Source organism: Dipodomys merriami, unplaced genomic scaffold (assembly GCF_024711535.1).
Source record: "Dipodomys merriami isolate MVZ:Mamm:240054 unplaced genomic scaffold, mDipMer1.0.p SCAF_10, whole genome shotgun sequence".
Taxonomy (NCBI): Eukaryota; Metazoa; Chordata; class Mammalia; order Rodentia; family Heteromyidae; genus Dipodomys; species Dipodomys merriami.
The window spans coordinates 13,123,995-13,144,884 of record NW_027202271.1 but is presented as its reverse complement, the minus strand read 5'-3'; the positions used below and the strand labels follow the sequence as shown (position 1 = coordinate 13,144,884).

At 45.8% G+C, this 20,890-nt stretch overlaps 2 protein-coding genes across 10 annotated transcripts in view; both read left to right on the top strand.

Annotated features, from left to right (window-relative positions):
* The first annotated feature begins 9 nt into the window (after positions 1–9).
* Positions 10–13,954, top strand: Rhebl1 (RHEB like 1). Of its 2 annotated transcripts, XM_070035172.1 has the most exons (9): positions 10–48; positions 10,667–10,845; positions 11,376–11,447; positions 11,876–11,943; positions 12,340–12,422; positions 12,516–12,572; positions 13,228–13,275; positions 13,415–13,496; positions 13,658–13,954. In XM_070035172.1, exons 2-9 carry the CDS (start codon positions 10,791–10,793, stop codon positions 13,745–13,747), a joined length of 555 nt encoding a protein of 184 aa, XP_069891273.1. In that variant the 5' UTR covers positions 10–48; positions 10,667–10,790; the 3' UTR covers positions 13,748–13,954. The 2 variants fall into 2 exon arrangements, with proteins under 2 accessions (XP_069891273.1, XP_069891264.1); XM_070035163.1 differs by lacking the exon at positions 10–48 and having other exon boundaries at positions 10,622–10,845.
* Positions 13,955–19,600: 5,646 nt separating this feature from the next.
* The window catches only part of Kmt2d (lysine methyltransferase 2D), a 42,407-nt gene continuing 41,117 nt past the window's right edge, over positions 19,601–20,890 (top strand). For all 8 annotated transcript variants that reach the window (XM_070040283.1, XM_070040244.1, XM_070040225.1 and 5 more), the window contains exon 1: positions 19,601–20,815. The gene's annotated coding sequence lies outside the window, so the exon portion shown is untranslated. The remainder of the gene's footprint in view (positions 20,816–20,890) is intronic.

Here is a 20,890-nt window from a genome sequence, read left to right as displayed (position 1 = left end):
AGATCAGGTGAACTGCAGTTGAAGGCCCGTCAGCGACACCATCTCAATGTAAGTACCCATGCTATAACTCTCACTTGTCATCCCAGGAAGTATAAATTTGGAGGACTGAGATAGGTTGCTCGTAGGAAATATGTCAAAAGAACCAGTGCAAAAAGGGGAGGGGTAGAGGTGTGGCTCAGCAGGGTAGAGCCTGTCTAGCAAGCTCAAGGCCCTAAGTTTAAACCTTCCAAACTCCAAAAAGGGAAATTTCAATGGGACCTTTTTTTTTTTTTTTGCGGGGTTGGGGGTGTTCTTTTTTTCTTTTTGGTTCAGGTACTAAGGCTTGAACTCAGGGCCTTATACTCTTGCTTAGCTTTTTCATTCAAGGCTAGTGTTTTAGCTCTGTCATTTGAGTTATACCTCCAGTTGCTAGATTGATTCTTTTACCCCAGCCCCCCCCCCCCCCCGCCCCTAGTACTGGGGCTTGAACTCAGGGCCTGAGCTAAGTCCTTGAGCATTGTATCACTTTGAGCCACAGCTCTACTTCCAGTTTTCTGGTGGTTAATTGGAGACTTACATACTTTTCTGCCCTGGCTGGCTTTGAACCATGATGCTCAGATCTCAGTCTCCAGAGTAGCCAGGATTACAGGCATGAACCACCAGGGCCTGGTTTACTAGATTGACTCTCTTTTTGCTTTTGGTTGTGGGGCTTGAATTCTGGGTTCTGTCCCTCAGCTCTTCAGCTCAAGGCAAGCGCTCTACCTCCTGAGCCACAGCACCACTTCCAGTTTTCTGGTGGTTAATTGGAGATAAGAGTCTCTTGGACTTTCCTGCCTAGGCTGGCTTTGAACTGCAATCCTCAGATCTCAGCCTCCTGAGTAGCTAGGATTACAGGCATGTGTCACCAGTGCCCAGCTTAGATTGATTCTTGTCTGAGCATCTGGATATCTCCTGCTGTGGTTTCAAACATAAGTAGGCAATGTTCCCACTTCCACATGGGTGTATTATGGGAACAAATGGGACAGTACAGGTAAACAGGAACAAGATAGATGAGAAAAAGACTTGAAGCTGATTCTTCCATCCCTATCACTGCTTCCTTCAGAAGCCTAAAACCAAACTGTCTCTTCACTGCTGTCCTTGAGGCCTCATAACCTAAGAACACAGTTGTTTCATTTCAAACCACAGGGTGTCCAAACAGTAATCTTAGAACTGGGGATGATTTCGCTGCTGTTCTCGTTTGCTTTCCAGTTATCCTTTGAGCAGATCCTTGGAGCTGATGGCTGCAAGCTGAGGCAAAGCTACCATCCTAACAGTCAGGCCTGGGCTGAGCATTGCAGCTGCTCAGGGAGCAGCTGGTTAATCCCTCAACAGCTGCAGCAGCTGGGATTCCACCCAACATTTGAACTGGGATTAATCCCATTTCCTCTACATACACATCCCTTTCTAGTTGTAGTTCCTGGCTCTTGGACAGTATCTAGTAGAATCTTTAAGAATAGATATTGCAGATATTTTCCTTAACTAAGCTGGAGCCTAAGTTACTCTGCCTACTCCTGGCCACAATTGACCTAAAGAACCTGGGAACCATAGGAAAGATGGTATGGGCCTGCCCCTCATATACAACCTGCTCCTTTCCTGCCCCCCCCCCTTTTCTTTCTTTCTGTTTTGGTGTCCGTATTGGGACTTGAAATCAGGTCTGGGTGCTGTCTCTTAGCTTTATTTTGCTCAAGGCTTGTACTCTACCACTTGAGCCACAGCTTCACTTCTGGCTTTTAGTTGTGAATTAAAGAGACTCACGAACTTTCCTTCCCTGGCTGGTTTTGAACCATAATCCTCAGATCTCAGCCTTCTGAGTAGCTAGATTATAGACATAAAGCATCAGCATCCAGCTTTATTTTTATTTGTTTTTAATAAACTGATTAGGCAGGTGACGGTTCACACCTATAATCCTAGCTACTCAGGAGGCTAAGATCTGAGGATTTTGGCTCCAACCCAGCCTGGGCTGCAAACATCTTTGAGATTCTTTTTTTTTTTTTTTTTTTTTTTGGGTACGGTCATGGGGCCTGAACTCTGGGCCAGGGCGCTGTCCCTCACCTCTTCAGCTCAAGGCTAGCACTCTACCACTTGAGCCACAGCACCACTTCCGGCTTTTTTCTTTATGTGGTGCTGAGGAATCGAACCCAGGGCCTCGAGCATGCAAGGCAAGCACTCTACCACTGAGCCACCTTCCCAGCCCATCCTTGAGATTCTTAGCTCCAACTAAATACTAAAAAGCTGGAAGTGGAGCTGTGGGTTAAGTGGTGGAGGACTTGCCTTGAATGAAAGAGCTCAGAGATAGTGCCTAAGCCTTGAGTTCAAGCTCCAGAACTGGCAAAGAAAAAAAAAGTATAATGTGTGTGTGTGTGTGTGTGTGTGTGTGTGTGTGTGTGTGTGTGTGTGTGTGTGTGTGTGTGTGTGTGTCTATGTCTGTGTCTGTAAAGAGATGAAGATGGATTCTTCTTTGAATGGTATGATTTTCAGTTGGAATTGGCTAAAGATGAAAGAGCTTTTCTGGTGGGGTGAGGAGACAGATTTTCTTCATCTTTGAAGACTCCATCCAGGTCCTAGAAATCTTTAGGAGTGTCGTAGAGAGTAGCATAGCATACCAGAGTTCGGTCGCTTTTTTTTTTTTTTTTTTTGCCAGTCCTGGGGTTTGAATTCAGGGCCTAGACACAGTTCCTGAGTTTCTTTTGTTCAAAGCTAGCGCTTTATCACTTGAGCCACAGTGGCACTTCTGGCTTTTTCTGTTTATGTGGTACTGAGGAATTGAACCCAGGACTTCATGCATGGTAGGCAAGCACTCTACCACTAAGGCACATTCCCAGCCCCTTAATCACTTTTAAACTGAATGCTTTTCACTGAACTGATTCTACAGTTTAAAAAAAACCAACAACAACAAGCCACAAACTGGGTGCTGGTGGCTCACACCTGTAATCCTAGCTACTCAGGAGACAGATCTGAGGATTGAGGTTGAAAGCCAGCCGTGGCAGGGAAGTCCATGAGACTCTTACCTCCAATTAACCACCAGAAAACCAGAAGTGGCACTGTGGCTCAAGAGGTAGAGTGTTCTCCTTGAGCTGAAGAGCTGAGGGACAATGCCTAGGTCCACAGTTCAAGCCCCACGACTGACACACACAAAAAGAAACAACAACAACAACATAAAACATAACCAAAATAAAAAACAAAAACAAAAAAATAAAGCTATATATTGTATTTGGTTCTTAGTCTCTAGCTGTGTGACCTTGAGCAAATAAATCACTTCATGTAAGATGCCAAAGACTACAATGAAGGGCTTCCAAGAGGGTGAAAAAGAAGAGGGGCTCTGAGCCAGGTTTGGAGGTATATACATATAGTCCCAGCATTTTGGCTCTTGGCAGGGTGAAGCAAGAGGCTCTTGTTTGAGGACAGCCTGGGGCACATCACAAGACACTGTGTCAAAAGAGAAACAAAGATTTTGTTTTTGTTTTTGTTTTTGCCAATCCTGGGGCTTGAACTCGGCCTGGGCACTATCCTTGAGCTTATTTTGTTCAAGGCTAGCACTCTGCCACTTGAGCCACAGCTTTTTCTGTGTATGTGGTACTGAGGAATTGAACCCAGGGCTTCATGCATGCTAGGTAAGCACTCTACTTCTAAGCTATATTCCCAGCCCCTTAAACAAGATTTAAACAAGGTGAATTCATACACTTAGGAACTAGGCAGTTCTTCCCAGATAGAGAAATGACTCCTTCTTACAACAAATATTTATAAGGCCGTGCAAATACTGATAGAGTGCCAACCACTGCCCCCCCCCCTCCAATCCATCATGGGGCTTGAACTCTGGGCCTGGACACTGTCCCTCTGCTCTTCAGCTCAAGGAGAGCACTCTACTACCTGAGCCACAGTGCCACTTTTGGTATTCTGAATGGTTTATTGGAGGCTTTGAACAGCTATTCTCAGATCTCAGCCTCCTGAGTAGCTAGGATTACAGGCGTGAGCCACTGACACCGGGCCTGATAGAGTTTTTATTGTAGTAAAGATTTTGATTTTTTTCCCCCTCAGTACTCTAATACTGGAGATTGAGTCCCACAGCCTTCCAATAGCTAGACAACATTGCCATTAACAGCTCAATTTGGTAACCAATTGTGCCACAGAGACTTACTTTTGTTTTTGGTGCCTTATGTTTTTTGTGTGTGTTTTGGTACTGGGGATTGAACTCTCAGGGCCTGGGTGCTGTTCCTTAGCTTTTTGCTCAAGGCAAGCACTCTATTACTTGAATCACAGCTTGCTACTTCTGACTTTTTGGTTGATAATTGGAGATAAGAATGTCCAGCATGGGCTTTTCTGCTTAGGGCAGCTTCAAACTGTTATCCTTGGATCTCAGCCTTCTGAGTAGCTAGGATTACATGTGTGAGTCTCTCATGCCAACCTCTGGCCTTTTGTCTAGAATTCTCACTTCTCCTGTCTCCAGGTCTGGAATAGCTGGGATTACAGACATGCACCACCATGTTTGGTCTTTTTTCTTTTCTGTTTCTTGATGTTGGGACTAGGTCTTACCTTGTTTATTAACCTTGAACTCCTGGGCTCAAAAGAGCCTCCTGCCTCTCATCTTCCTGGAGAGCTGAAATTATAGGTGTGTATCACTGCATGAAGGGAATTTTACTATTTTTCTAGAGAAACAGTCTGTCCTTTGAGTGAATTGAGTAAATGTACAAGTTTTTAGCTTAGAGAACAGATCTGATCAAATTTGAATTTTATTTATTTAATTCATTAATTCACTAATTGTGAGACATGGGGCCTCAACTCTGGGCCTGGGCGCTGTCCCTCATCTCTTCAGCTCAAGGCTTGCACTCTATCACTTGAGCCAAAGTGCCACTTCTGTCTTTTTCTGCCTATGTGAGAAAATGGAACTCAGTGCCTCATGCATGCAAGGCAAGCACTGAGCCACCTTCCCAGCCCCCAAATTTGAGTTTTAAAAGGACCAGTTGCTGCTGAGTAGAGAATGAATGAGCAGGGAGCTAATAGATTTAGGGAAGAAAGCAAACAAAAGGACAATTTAGTAGTGCAGATGAGAGATGGTTTTTGTACAAATGGCCCAGGAGATGGAAGAGTAGGACAGTTTCAGGAAAGATTTATAAGATTAGTCTACTTTAACAGGTCACCATTCAATGATTTAAGTTGCTGATTGTGATCCAGGGATTGAGCGAGATAGTACTTGCTTGCCGTTTTCCAGGTTGAGTGAAATTGTTCAGCCTCCATGTAAGCAGAAGTTAAGGGTAGTCCTTGGAATGAGGAGATAAGTAGACATATAAAACCCATATGAATATATGTGTACCTGTCCTGTTTAACTCTTGTTGCATGGAAATAGATCTTTCCATCACTGGTCCATTACCATGCAAACATCTGGGAAAAATCTCAAAATGCATGTCAATGCAATTATTCAATAACCTCCTCCTCCCTTCAACTAAAAAGATTCCTACTCCTTTTTTCCATGTCCTGTAATTCTATAAATGGACTTAACATCTTCTACTCCCATCCATACTGGGGTTTGAACACAGGGCCTTGCTAGGCAAGCACTCTACCACTTGAGCCAGTTTCACTTTCAGCTTTTTGCTGGATAATTGCAGATAAGAGCATCACAAACTTTCCTGCCTGGGCTGGCTTCAAACCATGATCCTCAGATCTCAATCTCCTGAGTAACTATGGTTACAGGCGCTGTGCTTCAGTAGTGAGTTTTTTTGTTTGTTTGTTTTTTTGGTGGGTTGTAGGGCTTGAACTCTGGGCCTGGGCGCTGTCCTTGCACTCTTCAGCTCAAGGCGAGTGCTCTACCGCTTGAGCCACAGTGCCACTTCTGGTTTGCTAGTGTTTTATTGGAGATAAGAGTCTCACCGACTTTACTGCCCAGGCTGGCTTTGAACCGTGATCCTCAGGTCTCAGCCTCCTGAGTAGCTGGGATTACAGGCAAGAGCCACCGGCGTCTGGCTTCAGTAATGAGTTTTAAGTTTTGTATATTGCCTAAGTTATCTTGCATACTGCTAATGGTATATTTTGGAACTTTTGGGTCATAAGTTTGAAATTTTTTTGTCCATTGTGGGGCTTGAACTCAGGGCCTGTGTGCTGTCCTGAGCTCTTTTTGCTCAAGGCTAGTACTTTACCACTTAGAGCTACAGCTCCACTTCCAAAAATAATTGTGTGTGTGTGTGTGTGTGTGTGTGTGTGTGTGTGTGTGTGCCTGTGTGCACTGGTACTGAGGCTTGAATTCAGGGTCTCCTTTTCTTACTAAGCTTTTTTTCCCCCCTCTACCATTTGAGCCACGCATCAACTTCCAGCTTTTTACTGGTTAATTGGAGATAAGAGGCTTTGCTGTGAGCTGGTCTTCTGAGAAAGGTCTACAGATTCAAAAAGCAAGTGACAGAACAAGCTGGGTGCTGGTGGCTCACACCTGTCATCCTAGCTACTTAAGAGGCTGAGATCTGAGGACTGCTATTCAAAGCCAACCCAGGCAGGAAAGTCCATGAGACTCTTATCTCCAAATAGCCACCAGAAAACTGGAAGTGGAGCTGTGGCTCAAAGTGGTAGAGTGCTAGCCTTATGCAGAAGAGCTCAGGGACAGTGCCCAAGCCCTGAATTCAACCCATAACGGACAAAAAAGAAAAAAAAAGTAATAGTGAAATTAACCAAATAAACAGCATTTTTGCATCATTTTGTTATTGTTGTTTCTGCACTTGCATTTTTTTTTTTTTTTGGGTCCGGTCCTGGAGCCTGAACTCTGTGCCTGGGCACTGTCCCTCAGCTCTTCAACTCAAGGCTAGGGCTCTACCACTTGAGCCACAGCGTCACTTCTAGCTTTTGTCTTTTTTGCTTATGTGGTGCTGAGGAATCGAACCCAGGGCCTCAGGCATGCAAGGCAAGCACTCTACCACTGAGCCACCTTCCCAGCCCTCTGCACTTGCATTTTATCTAAACTTTTTTTTTTTTTTGGTTGGTCCTGGGCCTTGGCACTGTCCCTCAGCTCTTCAACTCAAGGTTAGCGCTCTACCACTTGATTCACAGCGCCACTTCTGGCCTTTTCTGCTTATGTGGTGTTGAGGAATTGAACCCAGGGCCTCATGCATGCAAAGCCAGCATTCTACCACTGAGCCACCTTCCCAGCCCTATCTAAACTTTTTTTTTTTTGGTTGGTTGTGGGGCCTGAACTCTGGGCCTGGGCACTGTCCTTCAGCTCTTCAACTCAAGGCGAGCACTCTACCACTTGAGCCACAGCGCCACTTCCAGCTTTTTCGCTATGTGGTGCTGAGGAATTGAACCCAAGGCCTCATGCATACAAGGCAAGCACTCTACCACTGAGCCACCTTCCAGCCCCCTATCTAAACTTTTTAACTGCACATAATTTTTAAAAAGATGCTGCCAAAAGTAGATGTTATGTTAGGTTTGTGTCATTGAGAAAAAATATCTAAGTTAAAAGCAGGAAGGGGAACTAAGAATGTAACTTAGTAGTAGAGTGTTTGCCTAGCATGCATGAAACCCTGGGTTTGATTCCTTAATACCATGTAAACAGAAGCCAGAAGTAGCTCTGTGGCTCAAATGGTAGAGTGCTAGCCTTGAGCAAAAAGAAGCTCAGAGACAGTACCCAGGCCCTGAGTTCAAGCCACAGGACTGGTCAAAAAAAAAAAAAAAAAAAAAAAAAAAAAAAAAGCAGGGTGCTTTAGAAACTGTAGATCATGGCCAACTGGTTCTATTCATTTTAGACCATGGAAAGGCTAGGAAATCATGGATGAATGAATGGCATAGGAGGAAAATGTTGTTCACCTCATGACAGTAGGAGAGCAGAGACAAGAAGGGGTCAGGGCTAAGCTATACCCTTCAAAGGCCTACCCCATAGTGACCTATTTCTCCAGCAGGGTTCCAACTTCCATAGTTCTTCTACCTCCATATAATGAATCCATCAATGGGTGAAACCATTAAATAGGATCTAATTATCTCTGGAAAGGCTTTCACAGACACACTCAGAAATGTGCTTTACTAATCGTGTAGGTGTCTTTCAATCCAATCAAGTTGAAGATTTAAAATTAACCACCCAGATGATCAGCTTCTTGTTTACTTAGTAGATCCCAAATAAAAGATGGTGCCTGGTGAACTTTAGCCAACTTTTAGGAATTAAATAATGAAATATCTTAAGTTATATTTAATGTGTTAGCTTATGTACACTTTTTAAAATTTTATAAATAACAGAAAAATATGGAACAATTTACACATATGCATGCTATCCATGCACATCACATCTACCACTTGAACCACACTTCTACTTCAAGCTTTTGCTGGTTAATTAGAGATAAAAGTTTCTGGGAGGTGCTGGTGGATCTTGTGAGAGAGGTCTTTAAATCTTTCTTTCTCTTCAGACTTTCAAAGGGGCTATGATAATCCCCCCCCTCCCTTCCTGGGCTTCAACTCAGTGGCTGGGTGCTATCCTTGAGTGGTTTTGCTCAAGGCTACAGCACCAGCCACAGCTCCACTTCTGGCTTTTTTGGTGCTTAATTGGAGATGAGAGCCTCAGATTTTCCTGTCCTAACTGGCTTTGGACCAAATATCATTAAATCTCAGCCTCCTGAGTGGCTAGGGCTACATGTATAGCCTCAAGCTCCTGACTATTGTTTTGATTTTAGCATATGTGCTTCAGAAGTAAAGCTACAAACACATATTTGAAAGTACATGACCTATAAAATAATAGATTAGGCTAAGTGTATAGCTTAGTGATACAGTGAATGCTGAGCATATTCACAGCTCTGGATTTACTTCCTAGCAATCATCATCATCATCATCATAATAATTTTCTTTTTCTTTTTTCCCCCATTTTGTTTTGCCAGTGCTGGGAGTTGAACTCAGGGCCTAGGCACTATCCCTGAGCTTCTTTTTCTCAAGGCTAGTGCTCTTCCACTTGAACCACTTTTTCTGTTTATGTGATGTTAAGGAATCAAGCCCAGGGTTTCATGCATGCTAGGCAAGCACTCTACCACTAAGCCATCTTCTCAGCCCCCTATTCCCCATTCTTATATTTCAAAACCACAGACAGGCTGTGTTGAAAAATAGCCCAAACTACTTTTAGTTCTTCTTATCAAGAAATAGAATGTATTTTCCATGCCTTGAATCTGGAATGGCCTTGTTACTTGCTCAGACTAATACATATGGAAAAAGTCATGTTGTTGGATGGGTCCGGAGTTTAAAGCCCAAGAGGCACATTTGCCTTTGCCCTCTTTTTTTTTTTTTTTTTTTCTCCTTTCTTTCAGTTCTGGGGCTTGAACTCAGGGTTTGGGCACTTTCCCTGAGCTCTTTTTCTCAAGGCTAGCACTCTACCATTTTAAGCCACACCTCCACTTTTAGTTTTTTGGTGGTTTATTGGAGATATGAGTCTTATGGACTTTTCTACCTGGGTTGGCTTTAAACCACTATTCTCTGATCTCAGCCTCCTAAGTAGCTAGGATTACAGGCGTGAGCCACCAGTGCCTGGCTGTTCTTTGGATTTTTTTTTTTTTTTGGGTCCGGTCGGTCGGTCGTGGGGCCTCAACTCTGGCCCTGGGCGCTGTCCCTCAGCTCTTCAGCTCAAGGCTAGCCCTCTACCACTTGAGACACAGCGCCACTTCTGGCTTTTTTCTTTTTGCTTATGTGGTGCTGAGGAATCGAACCCAGGGCCTCATGCACGCAAGGCAAGCGCTCTACCACTGAGCTACCTTCCCAGCCCCCCCCCCTTTTTTTTTTTTTTTTTGCCAGTCTTGGAGCTTGAACTCAGGGCCTGGGCATTGTCCCTGAGCTTCTTTTGCTCAAAGTTAGCACTCTACTACTTGAGCCAAAATGCCACTTCTGGCTTTTTCTGTTTATGTAGTACTGAGGAATTGAATCCAGGGTTTCATGCATGCTAGGCACGCATTCTACCACTAAGCCACATTCTCAACCTTTTTTTTTTTTATTATTATCAAACCCAGAACCTATGTCTTCGAGAGTTAAAAGATCTTTCTGTCATGTTCATGTTCTATTTCTAAAGTATGGAACAAGTAGTAGGGGCCCCATAAAATATTTGTTGAATAAATGATGAATGAATAAATGATGTTAATAAAACATCATACTACCTGTCACACATTCTAGCAATTTTCCCAAGAACAGTCCCAGTTCCAAAGTTGGATCATGAAAGCCTGAGAAAACTTGGGGAAAGTTTGGGCTGAAGGCTGGGGGATGCAGTATACTGGCACTTTGGCCTTTTTTCCTTAGCCAAGGATCCCAAGAGATCTTGCAAAAGGGAGAACTTAGAAGGTTTTAATTAGAAACCCCAGCTTAACCACAACGGGTATTTTCTATACACGATTCTTCGTAGCCACTTTGGCAAATGCGCAAAGAACTTTAGGACCCTGGGTGTCTTTCTATTTCTTTATGAATGAACCCAGCTCAGGTTTACGCATGCGTGTTTTCCAGTTCCCCAGCTCCATGTGAGACCCACCCTTCCCTCCAGCCGGCGGCTCCGCCCTCATCTATTCTAATAGACCAATGAGGAGTGGAATGGGGGGCGGAGCCCGGAGCTGTTAGGCACTATATTTCCTTTCCGCAGCCGGCTTTCTTAGTTCGGTTGTGCTGTGTTGTGATCACGTGATCGTCCCTGGGCTTGGCGCTTGTTTTGGTTTTTCTTCAGCTTGCCCTGGCCGCTTCGCGGTGCACGGCTTTCCTGAATCGGTTGCTGTTCCTGTCTGCAGCCTGACCTGTTCTTTGGGCGCTCACCCCGAAATTCTGCAAGTCTCCAGGGACTGGTCCCTGGCATGCCGCCGCCGGTTCGCTACAGGAAGGTGCTCGTACTCGGATACAACGCTGTAGGTGAGTCTCTCCCTGCTGTGGCTTTGTGGCTAGCAGAGGCTCAGCCACGGGAATGAGACACTGGAAGGAATCGTGGCATCGCACCAGGCGCTTGTACAGCGAGGTTTGGAAGGTTGAAGGAAGAAAGGCCGCAGGAAGCCGAGCGGGTTAATTTCGACTTGGCTATGGGAACATCAGAGTGTTCCCCGGGGTTACTCTGGGAGCAAGCCTGGTGTTTGGATTTGAAGATACCGCTGAGATCTGTGTGGGATTGATAGGCACACAAGTGTCCTGCAGCAGGACGGATTTGATCCTCGGGAATTCTAGATCTTCCCCAGGACGGGCTAGGCAACAGGAAAGCCTTACTGCGTCTTGCTAACTATAGCCAAAGTGGTACAGAGACAATGTGAAAGAGGGTGTGGGTCAGATACAGAAAGCAGTTGCTTGGGATGTAGTCACAGACTGAGAGCTGATGTGGGGATATCCTTTGGTTCTGGGGCGCAGTCGAAAGGACTGATGGATGATTTGGATACAATTGCTTCTCCTCACAGGGAAGACATCTTTGGTACATCAGTTTGTCAATGGCGAGTTCTTGGAAGACTACGATCCTACTGTGGAGAATAGTGAGTAAACTCTTCATTACGTGTAAAGGGGTGGGACCTGGAGGTCTTGGGTAACCCATCCATCTCCAGAGTTTGAGATTTCTTTGTTGCCCAAGGGCTGATTTATTTAAAGTATAATATAATTTTAAAATATAAAATATATTTTATTAAAAATAAAATATAATTTATTTTAAAATTTACTTTAAATATAATTTATTTTAAAGTAAAATACAATCTCTTCTACTAATCCTATTCTGTGAGTCTAGAGAATCAATTTTGCATGATACTCAGTCCAGGGTAGTGTACATGTAAACAGTATGAACCAGAGGATCTCTTTTTATGGCGACTTCCTTGTACCTGGTCTGTGTCACTTTCAGGATCAAAAAGGTTTGGGGTCCGTATCTCTGACACTATAAAATATCTCACAGACAAGTTTTTTTCCTTTTCAGCTTACAGCAAGATAGTGACTGTTGGCAAAGATGAGTTTCACCTACACCTGGTGGACACAGCAGGGCAGGTACCAGTTGTGGTATTCAAATGTGGCAGTTCAGCCTTATGACATGATATCCAGTACCCTCTGTGGTTCATGTGTAAAGTAGTAGTAAAAGTTTGTTTAGGTGTCAGAGTGTCACAAAGCATATAGCCCAGGCTGAGCTTGAACTCTTGATCCTCTGGCCTCAGTCTCCAGAGTGCTGGGATCATAGGCTTGTATCACTATGTCCAGTTAAAAGAAAGTCATTTTTAGGTGCTAAGGGAATGCAGAACTCATTGGAGCTGCTTTGTAAATACTTGTTGAAAAGAAGTGACTGGAGCAAGAAGTGCTATAGGGAGGGTCATCTTAATGTCATCTCACTAAACCTGTTGCCATCTAAATGGTAAGGGTCTAGGTACTGATGTTTCTATTTCTTACCAGGATGAGTATAGCATTCTACCCTATTCATTCATCATTGGGGTCCATGGTTATGTGCTTGTGTATTCTATCACCTCTCTGCATAGGTAAGTGACTGTGATTGTGAGCTGGGGGCTTGGGGCGACTTTAATTAAGTAGTCCTAGAACTAAAATTATAACTCCATTTTTTGTGTTTAAAGCTTCCAGGTCATTGAGAGTCTATACCAAAAACTCTATGAAGGCCATGGGAAAATCCAGTAAGTAGTCCTAGGGGTTAAAGGTAGTGTGGGGACTGGGAATGTGGCGTAGTGGTAGAATGCTTGCCTAACATGCATGAATCCCTGGGTTCAAGTCCTCAGTACCACATACACAGAAAAGGCCAGAAGTGGTGCTGTTGCAAGTGGTAAAGTGCTAGCAAAATAAGCTCAGACCCTGAGGAGTTCAAGCCCCAGGACTGGCAAAAAAAAAAAACACAAAAAACAAAAAACAAAACACCTTAGTCAGTTCGTGGTGGCTCATGCCTGTAATCCTAGCTATTCAGAAGGCTGAGAGCTGAGGATCACAGTTCAAAGTCAGCTCAGGCAGGAACCTCTGTGAGACTCTTACCTGCAATAATCCACTCAGAAAACTAGAAGTGGCACTGTGGCTCAAGTGGTAGAGCGCCAACCTTGAGCTGAAGAGCTGAGGGACAGCACCCAGGTCCTGAGTTCAAGCCTCACAACCACCACCACCACCAACAAAAAAGGGAGTGGGAAAGAACAAAGGGGTTAATTATCTAAACTACAGAGGAGTCTGAGATATGGATCATGCTTGGTTTATATAGGTCATGCTTGGTTTAATTGGGAAGTTGTCTAACTTTGACACATAGGAGATTGGGGTTCACAGAGAATAATAACTGCTGTTTCCTCTTAGGCTGCCGGTGGTGCTAGTGGGGAACAAGTTGGATCTTTCAACAGACAGGTATGTAAATTCTTTGCTGCTTAGGGGCTTTGAACCTCAATGTTCAGATTTTAGGCCTTCTAAGTAAATAGAATTTCAGATGTGAACCACCAGTGCCTGGCTCTAGCCTCCATCTTTTATATCTCAAAATTTCTTTCAGAGAAGTGAAAACAGCTGAAGGAAAGAAGTTAGCAAAGTCCTGGGGTGCAACATTTATGGAATCATCTGCTAAAGAGAATCAGGTGCTGGGCCTAATGACTAGAATGGTGGGAAGGGTAAAGCAGTGTCTTACATAGTGCTTGGTGGTGGAGATGATTGGGATGAAGGGTAAGTGTGTTTATCTCAGGGCTAGAGAGTGTTAGCATTGAACTGATTCTTTTCCTTAATATCTATTTCCTTGTAGCTGACTCAAGACATCTTCATCAAAATTATCCAGGAGATAGCCCGTGTGGAGAATTCTTATGGGCAAAAGCATCGATGTCACGTCATGTGAACACTTAACTACCCTGGCACGAGCCAAGCTCCATTAAGGCAGGCATGCAGACTCTCAAGGACCTCAAGAGTATGGTTGGCAGCCATGTCCTTGGTCCTCTAGACACCCAGTGTGGTGCCCTTATTTGCACTTTTTCCAGGCCCAGTGGCCTGGTTGTCAATGTTTACAAAGAGGAAAGGTGTCTCCTGAGCCCTGACCTCTAGCTCCCTGTTGTTCTAAATAAATTATGCTATAATCTGTAGGATAAGGAGTCCTGGGCATTATTTATCCAGAATCCACCTTCCTGTATAGGTTTTGGTGTTGGCTGGGTAAGGAGAGCTAGAGGACTCCTGAAGTGGGAAAAAATATATATGTAAATAAACTAAGAAATCTTTTGTTGACTTCTCTGTGTGTGGGGAGAGCTCAGGGCTAATATTCCCACCACCCTTTTTTTTGCCAGTCCTGGGGCTTGAACTCAAGGCCTGGGCACTGTCCCTGAGCTTCTTTTTGCTCAAGTCTAGAGCTCTACCACTTGAGCCATAGCACCACTTCTTTTTCAGTATATGCAGTTCTAAGGAATCAAACCCAGGGCTTCATGCATGCAAGGCAAGCACTCTACCACTAAACCACATTCCCAGCCCCTAATATTACCCTTTTCAAAGAATTGTTTTTTCACTTGTGGGGCTTGAACTCGGCCTGGGCATTGTCCCTCAGTTCTTCAGCTTAAAGGTGAGTTCTCTAACACTTGAGCCACAGTACCACTTTCAGTTTTCTGGTGGTTAATTGGAGATAAGAGTCTCATGGACTTTCCTGCCTGGGCTGGCTTTGAACCATGATCCTCAGATCTCAGCCTCCTGAGTAGCTAGGATTACAGGTGAGAGCCACTGGTGCCTGGCTTAACGAATTCTTACTGGGGTGTTTTTGGAGTCTTTCATTCTACCTCACTCTGATTCCTTATTCCTCACTTATTAAGGACCATTACCCTAAAACTTAGTATTTGTCTTTTCTATTTTACTGGGTTATTTCTATATAGTACTAAGTCCAGTTGGTTGCCCCACCTATCCAAGTTTGTAGATTCCATTTTAACTACTGAAACACCACCCTCTAGTGGCCAGCTGCTATATGCTGCAGTCATCTGAACATTTGCTGAAACTCAAAGAGAGCAGAGTTTGGGAGGAAGAAGGAAGCTTTTCACTCCTAATGTAAGAACCAAAGATTCCAGAGGCAGACTAAAAGTGCTGCAAGTGTTTTGATTCCCCAAGAAAATCGAAGAGAAATGTAAGAATGTTGCAGATGGATATCAGTCTGCCATCTCTTACAGTCCATTGTCCCTTTCATTACTGTGGACTCTGCCTGCCCCCCATACATACATTCTTTTCATAGGTTTAGTGGTCTTTTTCTACCTTTGGAGTCATGGTGCAGTTTTTAGATGTTAAAAGATTGCCACTGAATTACTACCTCAGTAGGAATATGGATATTTCAGCTAGAAAGGTTTTTGGATTTTGCTTTTTTTTTTTTTTTAGAGTGGTATTGGGATTTAAATTCACACTTACTAGGCAGACAATATATCATGAGCTATTTCCCCTTTCTACTTTTTTTTCTGCCTTTCTTGATTGACTGTCTTCCCTGCCCCTTCAGTTCATCAGGCAATTGGATACTCTGTGTGTGTGTGTGTGTGTGTGTGTGTGTGTGTATGTATGTGTGTAAACATATCAGTATAGGAGTCTCACAGACTTGTTCCAAACTGTCATTGAACAGATATCCTCAGATCTTAGCCTACTGACTAGCTAGGATTACAGGTATGAGCCACTGGAACCTGGCTAAATGGTGTATCTTCATGGGAAGAATGAAGACCTCCCCACTCTGCTATTTGGGGTGGAGGATGAACTACCCTATTCAAGTGTACTTGTGATTTTTTTTTTTTAATTTTTGGTCAGTTGTGAGGCTTAACTCTGGGCCTGGGCATTGTCCCTGAGCTCTTCTAGGCTAGCATTCTGCCATTTGGGCTACGGCGCCACTTCCAGTTTTCTGGTGGTTAATTGGAAATGAGTCTCAGTTTCCTGCCTGAGCTGGCTTTGAACCACGATCCTCAGATCTGAGCCTCCTGAGTAGCTAGGATTACAGGCATGAGCCATGGTGTCTGGCACAAATTGTGATTTTTTTTTTAAGCTATGAGCTTGTCAGTGCTTAATCCAAGCTTATACTTTGGGTATGGAGATAATGATTTGCTATGATTTTCCCCCTCCTTTTGTTTGCTTTTTCTTTAAAATAACATACAAACAAAAACCAAGAGGAACTCAGCCTCCTGAGTGATGGAATTACAGGTATGTGCCTGGTTCTCAATACTGACTTTAATTGTCCTGCTAGCTGCTTTCGTTTCAATGATTCAGAATCAAACCATACTAAAATAAAATGGATGCTAGAAAAATCATACTACCAAAAACAACCTGTGGTCTAGGAGGTCCTTCAGGGCTGTCACCATCCTCTCCTGATTGTAATTCCTTTTACACATCTGACCAGGATACTCACAACATGGTCCTCCCATTGCCATTTCCACAAGGTCTTTGAAATAAATATCTGAAGTTTCTAGTTGCTTATTTTTATTTGTCAGTCGAGGGGCTTGAACTCTGGGCTTGGGCGCTGTTCCTGTACTCTTCAGCTCAAGGCGAATGCTCTACTGCTGAACTACAGCACCACTTCCAGGTTTCTGGTGGTTAATTGGAGATTAGTCTCACGGACTTCATTGCACTTCATTGCCCGGGCTGGCTTTGAACCATGATCCTCAGATCTCAGCCTCTTAAGTAGCTAGGATTACAGGCGTGAGCCACCAGTGCCCGGCTTATTTACTTATTTATTTAGTTGGTCGTGGGGCTTGAACTCTGGGCCTGGACTCTGTCCCTCAGCTCTTCAGCTCAAAGCGAGCACTGTTCCACTTGAGCCACAGCTCCACTTCCAGTTTCTGGTGGTTAATTGGAGATTAGTCTCACAGACTACTGCCCGGGCTAGCTTTGAACCGTGATCCTCAGATCTCAGCCTCTTGAGTAGCTAGAATTACAGGCATGAGCCACTTGTGCTCAGTTCTAGATGCTTATTAATAAGCAATATCAAGACCTGGATATAGTAATAGTTATTGCTGGTCAATAGCTTTTCCATTTAGCTTTGTTGTTGTTGTTGTTGTTTGCTGTTGGTGGTGGTCGTAGGACCTGAACTCTGGGCCTGGGCACTGTCCTTCAGCTTTTCAGCTCAAGGCTAGCGCTCTACCACTTGAGCCACAGTGCCATTTCTGGCTTTTTCTGCTTATGTGGTGCTGAGGAATCGAACCCAGGGCCTTATGCATGCAAGACAAGCACTTTACCTCTGAGCCACCTTCCCAGCCCCTCCATTTAGCTTTGTAACATAGGTGTTCACTTAACCTCTCTGAGCCTTAGTTTCTTCCTATGACATGTGGTTGAACGTGTTTCAGAACCAGGCATTAGGGGCTCATGCCTATAATCTTAGCTACTCAGGAGGCTGAGATATGAGGATCACAGTTCAGAGCTATGTTGAGCATACAAGTCTTTGATACTCCATCTTCAAAACAGCCAGCAAAATGCTGGGTTGGTGGCATGGCTTCAATGGTAGAATGTTAGCCATGATTGAAAAACAAGCAAGAGCATGAGACCCTAAGCAGAAAAAGAAAAAAGAAAGAAAGAGTGTACTAAGAGCTTGAGGCTCTGAATTTAAGCTCCAGTACTGATGCTTGTGTGTATACACACATACACAGCCTCAGAGGAATGAAATAATATACAGAATGCTTAACATAATTCACCATACATAATAACCCTTTAGAAATGGTGGCTATCAGTGTTATTGGAAGGCTTTCTGGTGAGGGCTTGCCTCTTCTGGCCTTTGGGTGCTAACCATAGTGGGGTACAATCCTTTTTTTTTTTTTTTTTGTCAGTCATGGTGCCTGAAATCTGGGCCTGGGCACTATCCTTCAGCTCTTCAGCTAAAGGCTAGCGCTCTACCACATGAGCTGCAGCAGCACTTCTGGCTTTTTCTGCTTATGTGGTGCTAAGGAATCGAACCCAGGGCCTCATGCATGGAAGGCAAGCACTCTACCACTGAGCCACCTTCCCAGTCCCAATACCATCCATTTTTTAACTTTAATCTTTTCCTTTTCTTTTTGTGGTAGTCCTGGAGCTTGAACTCAGGGTCTGGGTGTTGTCCCTGAGCTTTTTTTGCTCAAGGTTAGCACTCTACCAGTTAAGCCATAGCTCTACTTCTAGCTTTTTGTTGCTTAATTGGACATGAGTCTCATGGCCTTTCTTGCTTGGGCAGGTTTTGAATTGTGATCCTCCGATCTCAGCCTTCTGAGTAGCTAGGATTACTGGGTGAACTGTGGGTCACTGCTGAGTTTTTGCTGAAATGAGCTTAAATGGTCAGAGAACATGATGTCAGTGTGTGGATAGCAGAAATTATGCCTCATCCTGATTCTGTCATGACCACGCCACATCTCCTGCACTGCCAATATGGAAACCACAAGTTGCAGTTGGCTATATAAATTAAAATTAAAAGTTGCTCAGCTGCACTACCTACATTTCAAAGTATTCAATAGCTACATATGAGTTATGACTATTTTATTAGGTAATGTGGACACAATACATATTGATCATTAGAGAGTGCTATCAAATGGTGGTATAAGCCCTTCTCCACAAAACTAGCCCCAGATCTAATATGCACACTTCTTTCCCCTTTTTCATATATCTTTATCTGGCCTATGTCTGTCTATCTATCTGAACCTATCCATACTTATAGGTCCTTATTTATAGATTTATCTATAACAGGTAGATAAACAGGTCAGGTAAAAACAGCCTTTGATTTGAATCATGGCTCAACTTGTCAACAGAGGTGACTCCTGGAGCAATTTTTATCTATTTTAGCCTCAATCTTTTCAATTTGTGATATGGAGCTAATTCCTTGCAATTGGTATCCTTGTGGGAGGTAACTAAGAGGATATAAAGTATCTAGCACATAGTTTGTCTCCTGCTGCCCACCCAGTGTGTACAATTCATTCAGAAAAGGTAGTGTAATCACTTCCTTGCATCCATATTGAGGGTGTGTGTGTGGGGGGGGGTGGAGAATTGCCTGCCCAGATGTGTGTGCTTTGGGGTTTTGTCCAGACTAACAACAGTTTCCTGGCCAGGCAGCGAGGCTACCTTAGTTTACTTGAGAAGAGAAAAAAGAAAGAAAAAAAAAAAAAAAGAAAAATGAGATTAGGAAAGACTAGTGATGGGGTACGGTGCAAAGGAAGGGAATCTTTATAATTGATGTTTGATGGGGAGATGGTCTGTGTGGTGATTGTGACATCAACACCCCCGCTGCACAAGGTGGCCTGGAAAGCAGGAGAGGAGGTACTTGTTCAGTTTTCTCCGGGCCCCCAAACGTGGCAAGAACCCACCCTTTACAGCGCTAGGCGCCGTGCCTCACTTTCTCCATTTGTGGACTCCAGTTCCCAGGATGCAGAGCAGTGGCCAATCTCCAGGCTCTTCTTCCATTCCTCCCCCCCCCCATTACCCCCCCCCCCCCAGGAAAGATTGTCCCTGGCCTAGGCAAGGGGATAGCTAGAGTTTCTAGGACCGATGACTGAAAGCGGACGGAATTGGAAGTGGTTAGAACCCTAGTTTTACCGCTCCGGAGGTAGAGGAGGTAGTTGCAGGGCAGGGGGCGAAAAGGAGGGGGGCTTCTTTCCCACGTGTCTGCTCAGTGGCCGGCCCGGCGCAGTCGGGGTTAACCCGTGGCGGAGGGATCCCGTTTGCGTGTGCGTAGAACTGCAGAGTCACAGCTTTTCCTCCGAGAGGCCCGTATCCCTCCGCCGCCCCGCTCCAACACAAAATAGGGCCGCGTCTTCTCCTTTCTCCCCCCGCCCCTGCTCGAGTGGGGTTCCCCGAGCCAAAGAATCCCCCCACCGCCACACCTGGATCTCACGCCGGAGCTTCACGAGTCTCCACGACCGCTTCCCAGATCTCGGGCCAGGAAATAGCCCCTTCGCAGGAACCACCCTACCGGCCGAGCAGGAGGCGGAGGGGTGGGGGGGGGGGAGGCGGAGCGGCGCCGCGCTGCACTACTTTCCTCTCCGGTTGCAAATGGCTGCCTCGTTCCCCACTTTCCGCTCAGTTTCCTGACCCCCCGGCGCCGGGAGCCGGGGTTGGGCCAATGCACCTCTAGGCCCCCCGCGATCACAGCCTGCTGGGGGTCAAGGGGGTGCCTCGGACCGGAGTCGGCCAGGCCGGGGGCGGGGCAGCTCCCCAGGCCAAGAGGGGAAGGGAGGCGAGCGCAGGGCCTGGAGCGGCCGGAGGGGAGCGGGCAGAGGGCTCGCACCGCCCGCCCCTTCCTCTTCCTCGCCCACCTACCCTCCTCCCTTCCCCAGGGGGGAAGCCGAAGGTGGGGGGCTCGTAGCCACCGAGGGAGAAGCGCTCGGGGGTCGAGGAGCCCGGCGCTGGGTGTGTGTCAGGTTCAACCCCGCGGCCCCGCCGGCTCCGCGTCGCCGTAGCTCGCGCGGCCCCGGGGCGCCGGCCGGCCGGGCGGGGAGAGGGGGCTCGACGCCGCGGTGAGGGTCTCTCGTTCCATCCGGGCTCGGCACGGGGCGGCGCGGCATTCCTTCCGGGCTGCTTGGGGAGGCGCCTCGACGTTCCATCTGGAGAGCCTCGACGTTCTGCCCGAGCCCGGCGCGGGCGGCCGGGGCGCTGGCCGGGCCCTGGGACTGAGAGGCCGCCCGACGACGCGGATGCGGAGCCTGCTCGCCCAAGATCAAAGCCACCGGTGCTCTCTTTGTGTCCGCTCGGGATTCGCCACCCTGGGGCTGTCCATGGAAACCTAAACTGCTGGAACCCAAGGCAGAGAACCCCTCTTTTGGCTTCTTGCTTTTTTTTTTTCTTTTTGCGTGGGGGGGGGAGGGTGGCCACTCCGACCTGGATTTACCGTTCTTGGCACCCCTAAGCCCCCCCGTGCGGGGGGCGGCTGTGATCGCTCTGGCGGTTGGAGGTCGGGGAGCGGCCCGGGCTCTGGCCATGTTCTCGGATGAAGATTTCTGGATCGTCCTGTGAAGAGGTGAGTGAAGTCCGCTCGGCCAGGGCCCAGAAAGGGTTGGACTGGGGGCACAGCCAGATGGACTATCTTGGCTGG

Excerpts from the sequence above, each read along its gene's own strand:
- Rhebl1 (XM_070035172.1), top strand. The coding sequence starts at position 10,791 with ATGCCGCCGCCGGTTCGCTACAGGAAGGTGCTCGTACTCGGATACAAC. Across the intron at positions 11,944-12,339 it reads TGGTGGACACAGCAGGGCAG|GATGAGTATAGCATTCTACC; the intron begins GTACCAGTTGTG and ends ATTTCTTACCAG. Across the intron at positions 12,423-12,515 it reads TCTATCACCTCTCTGCATAG|CTTCCAGGTCATTGAGAGTC; the intron begins GTAAGTGACTGT and ends TTGTGTTTAAAG.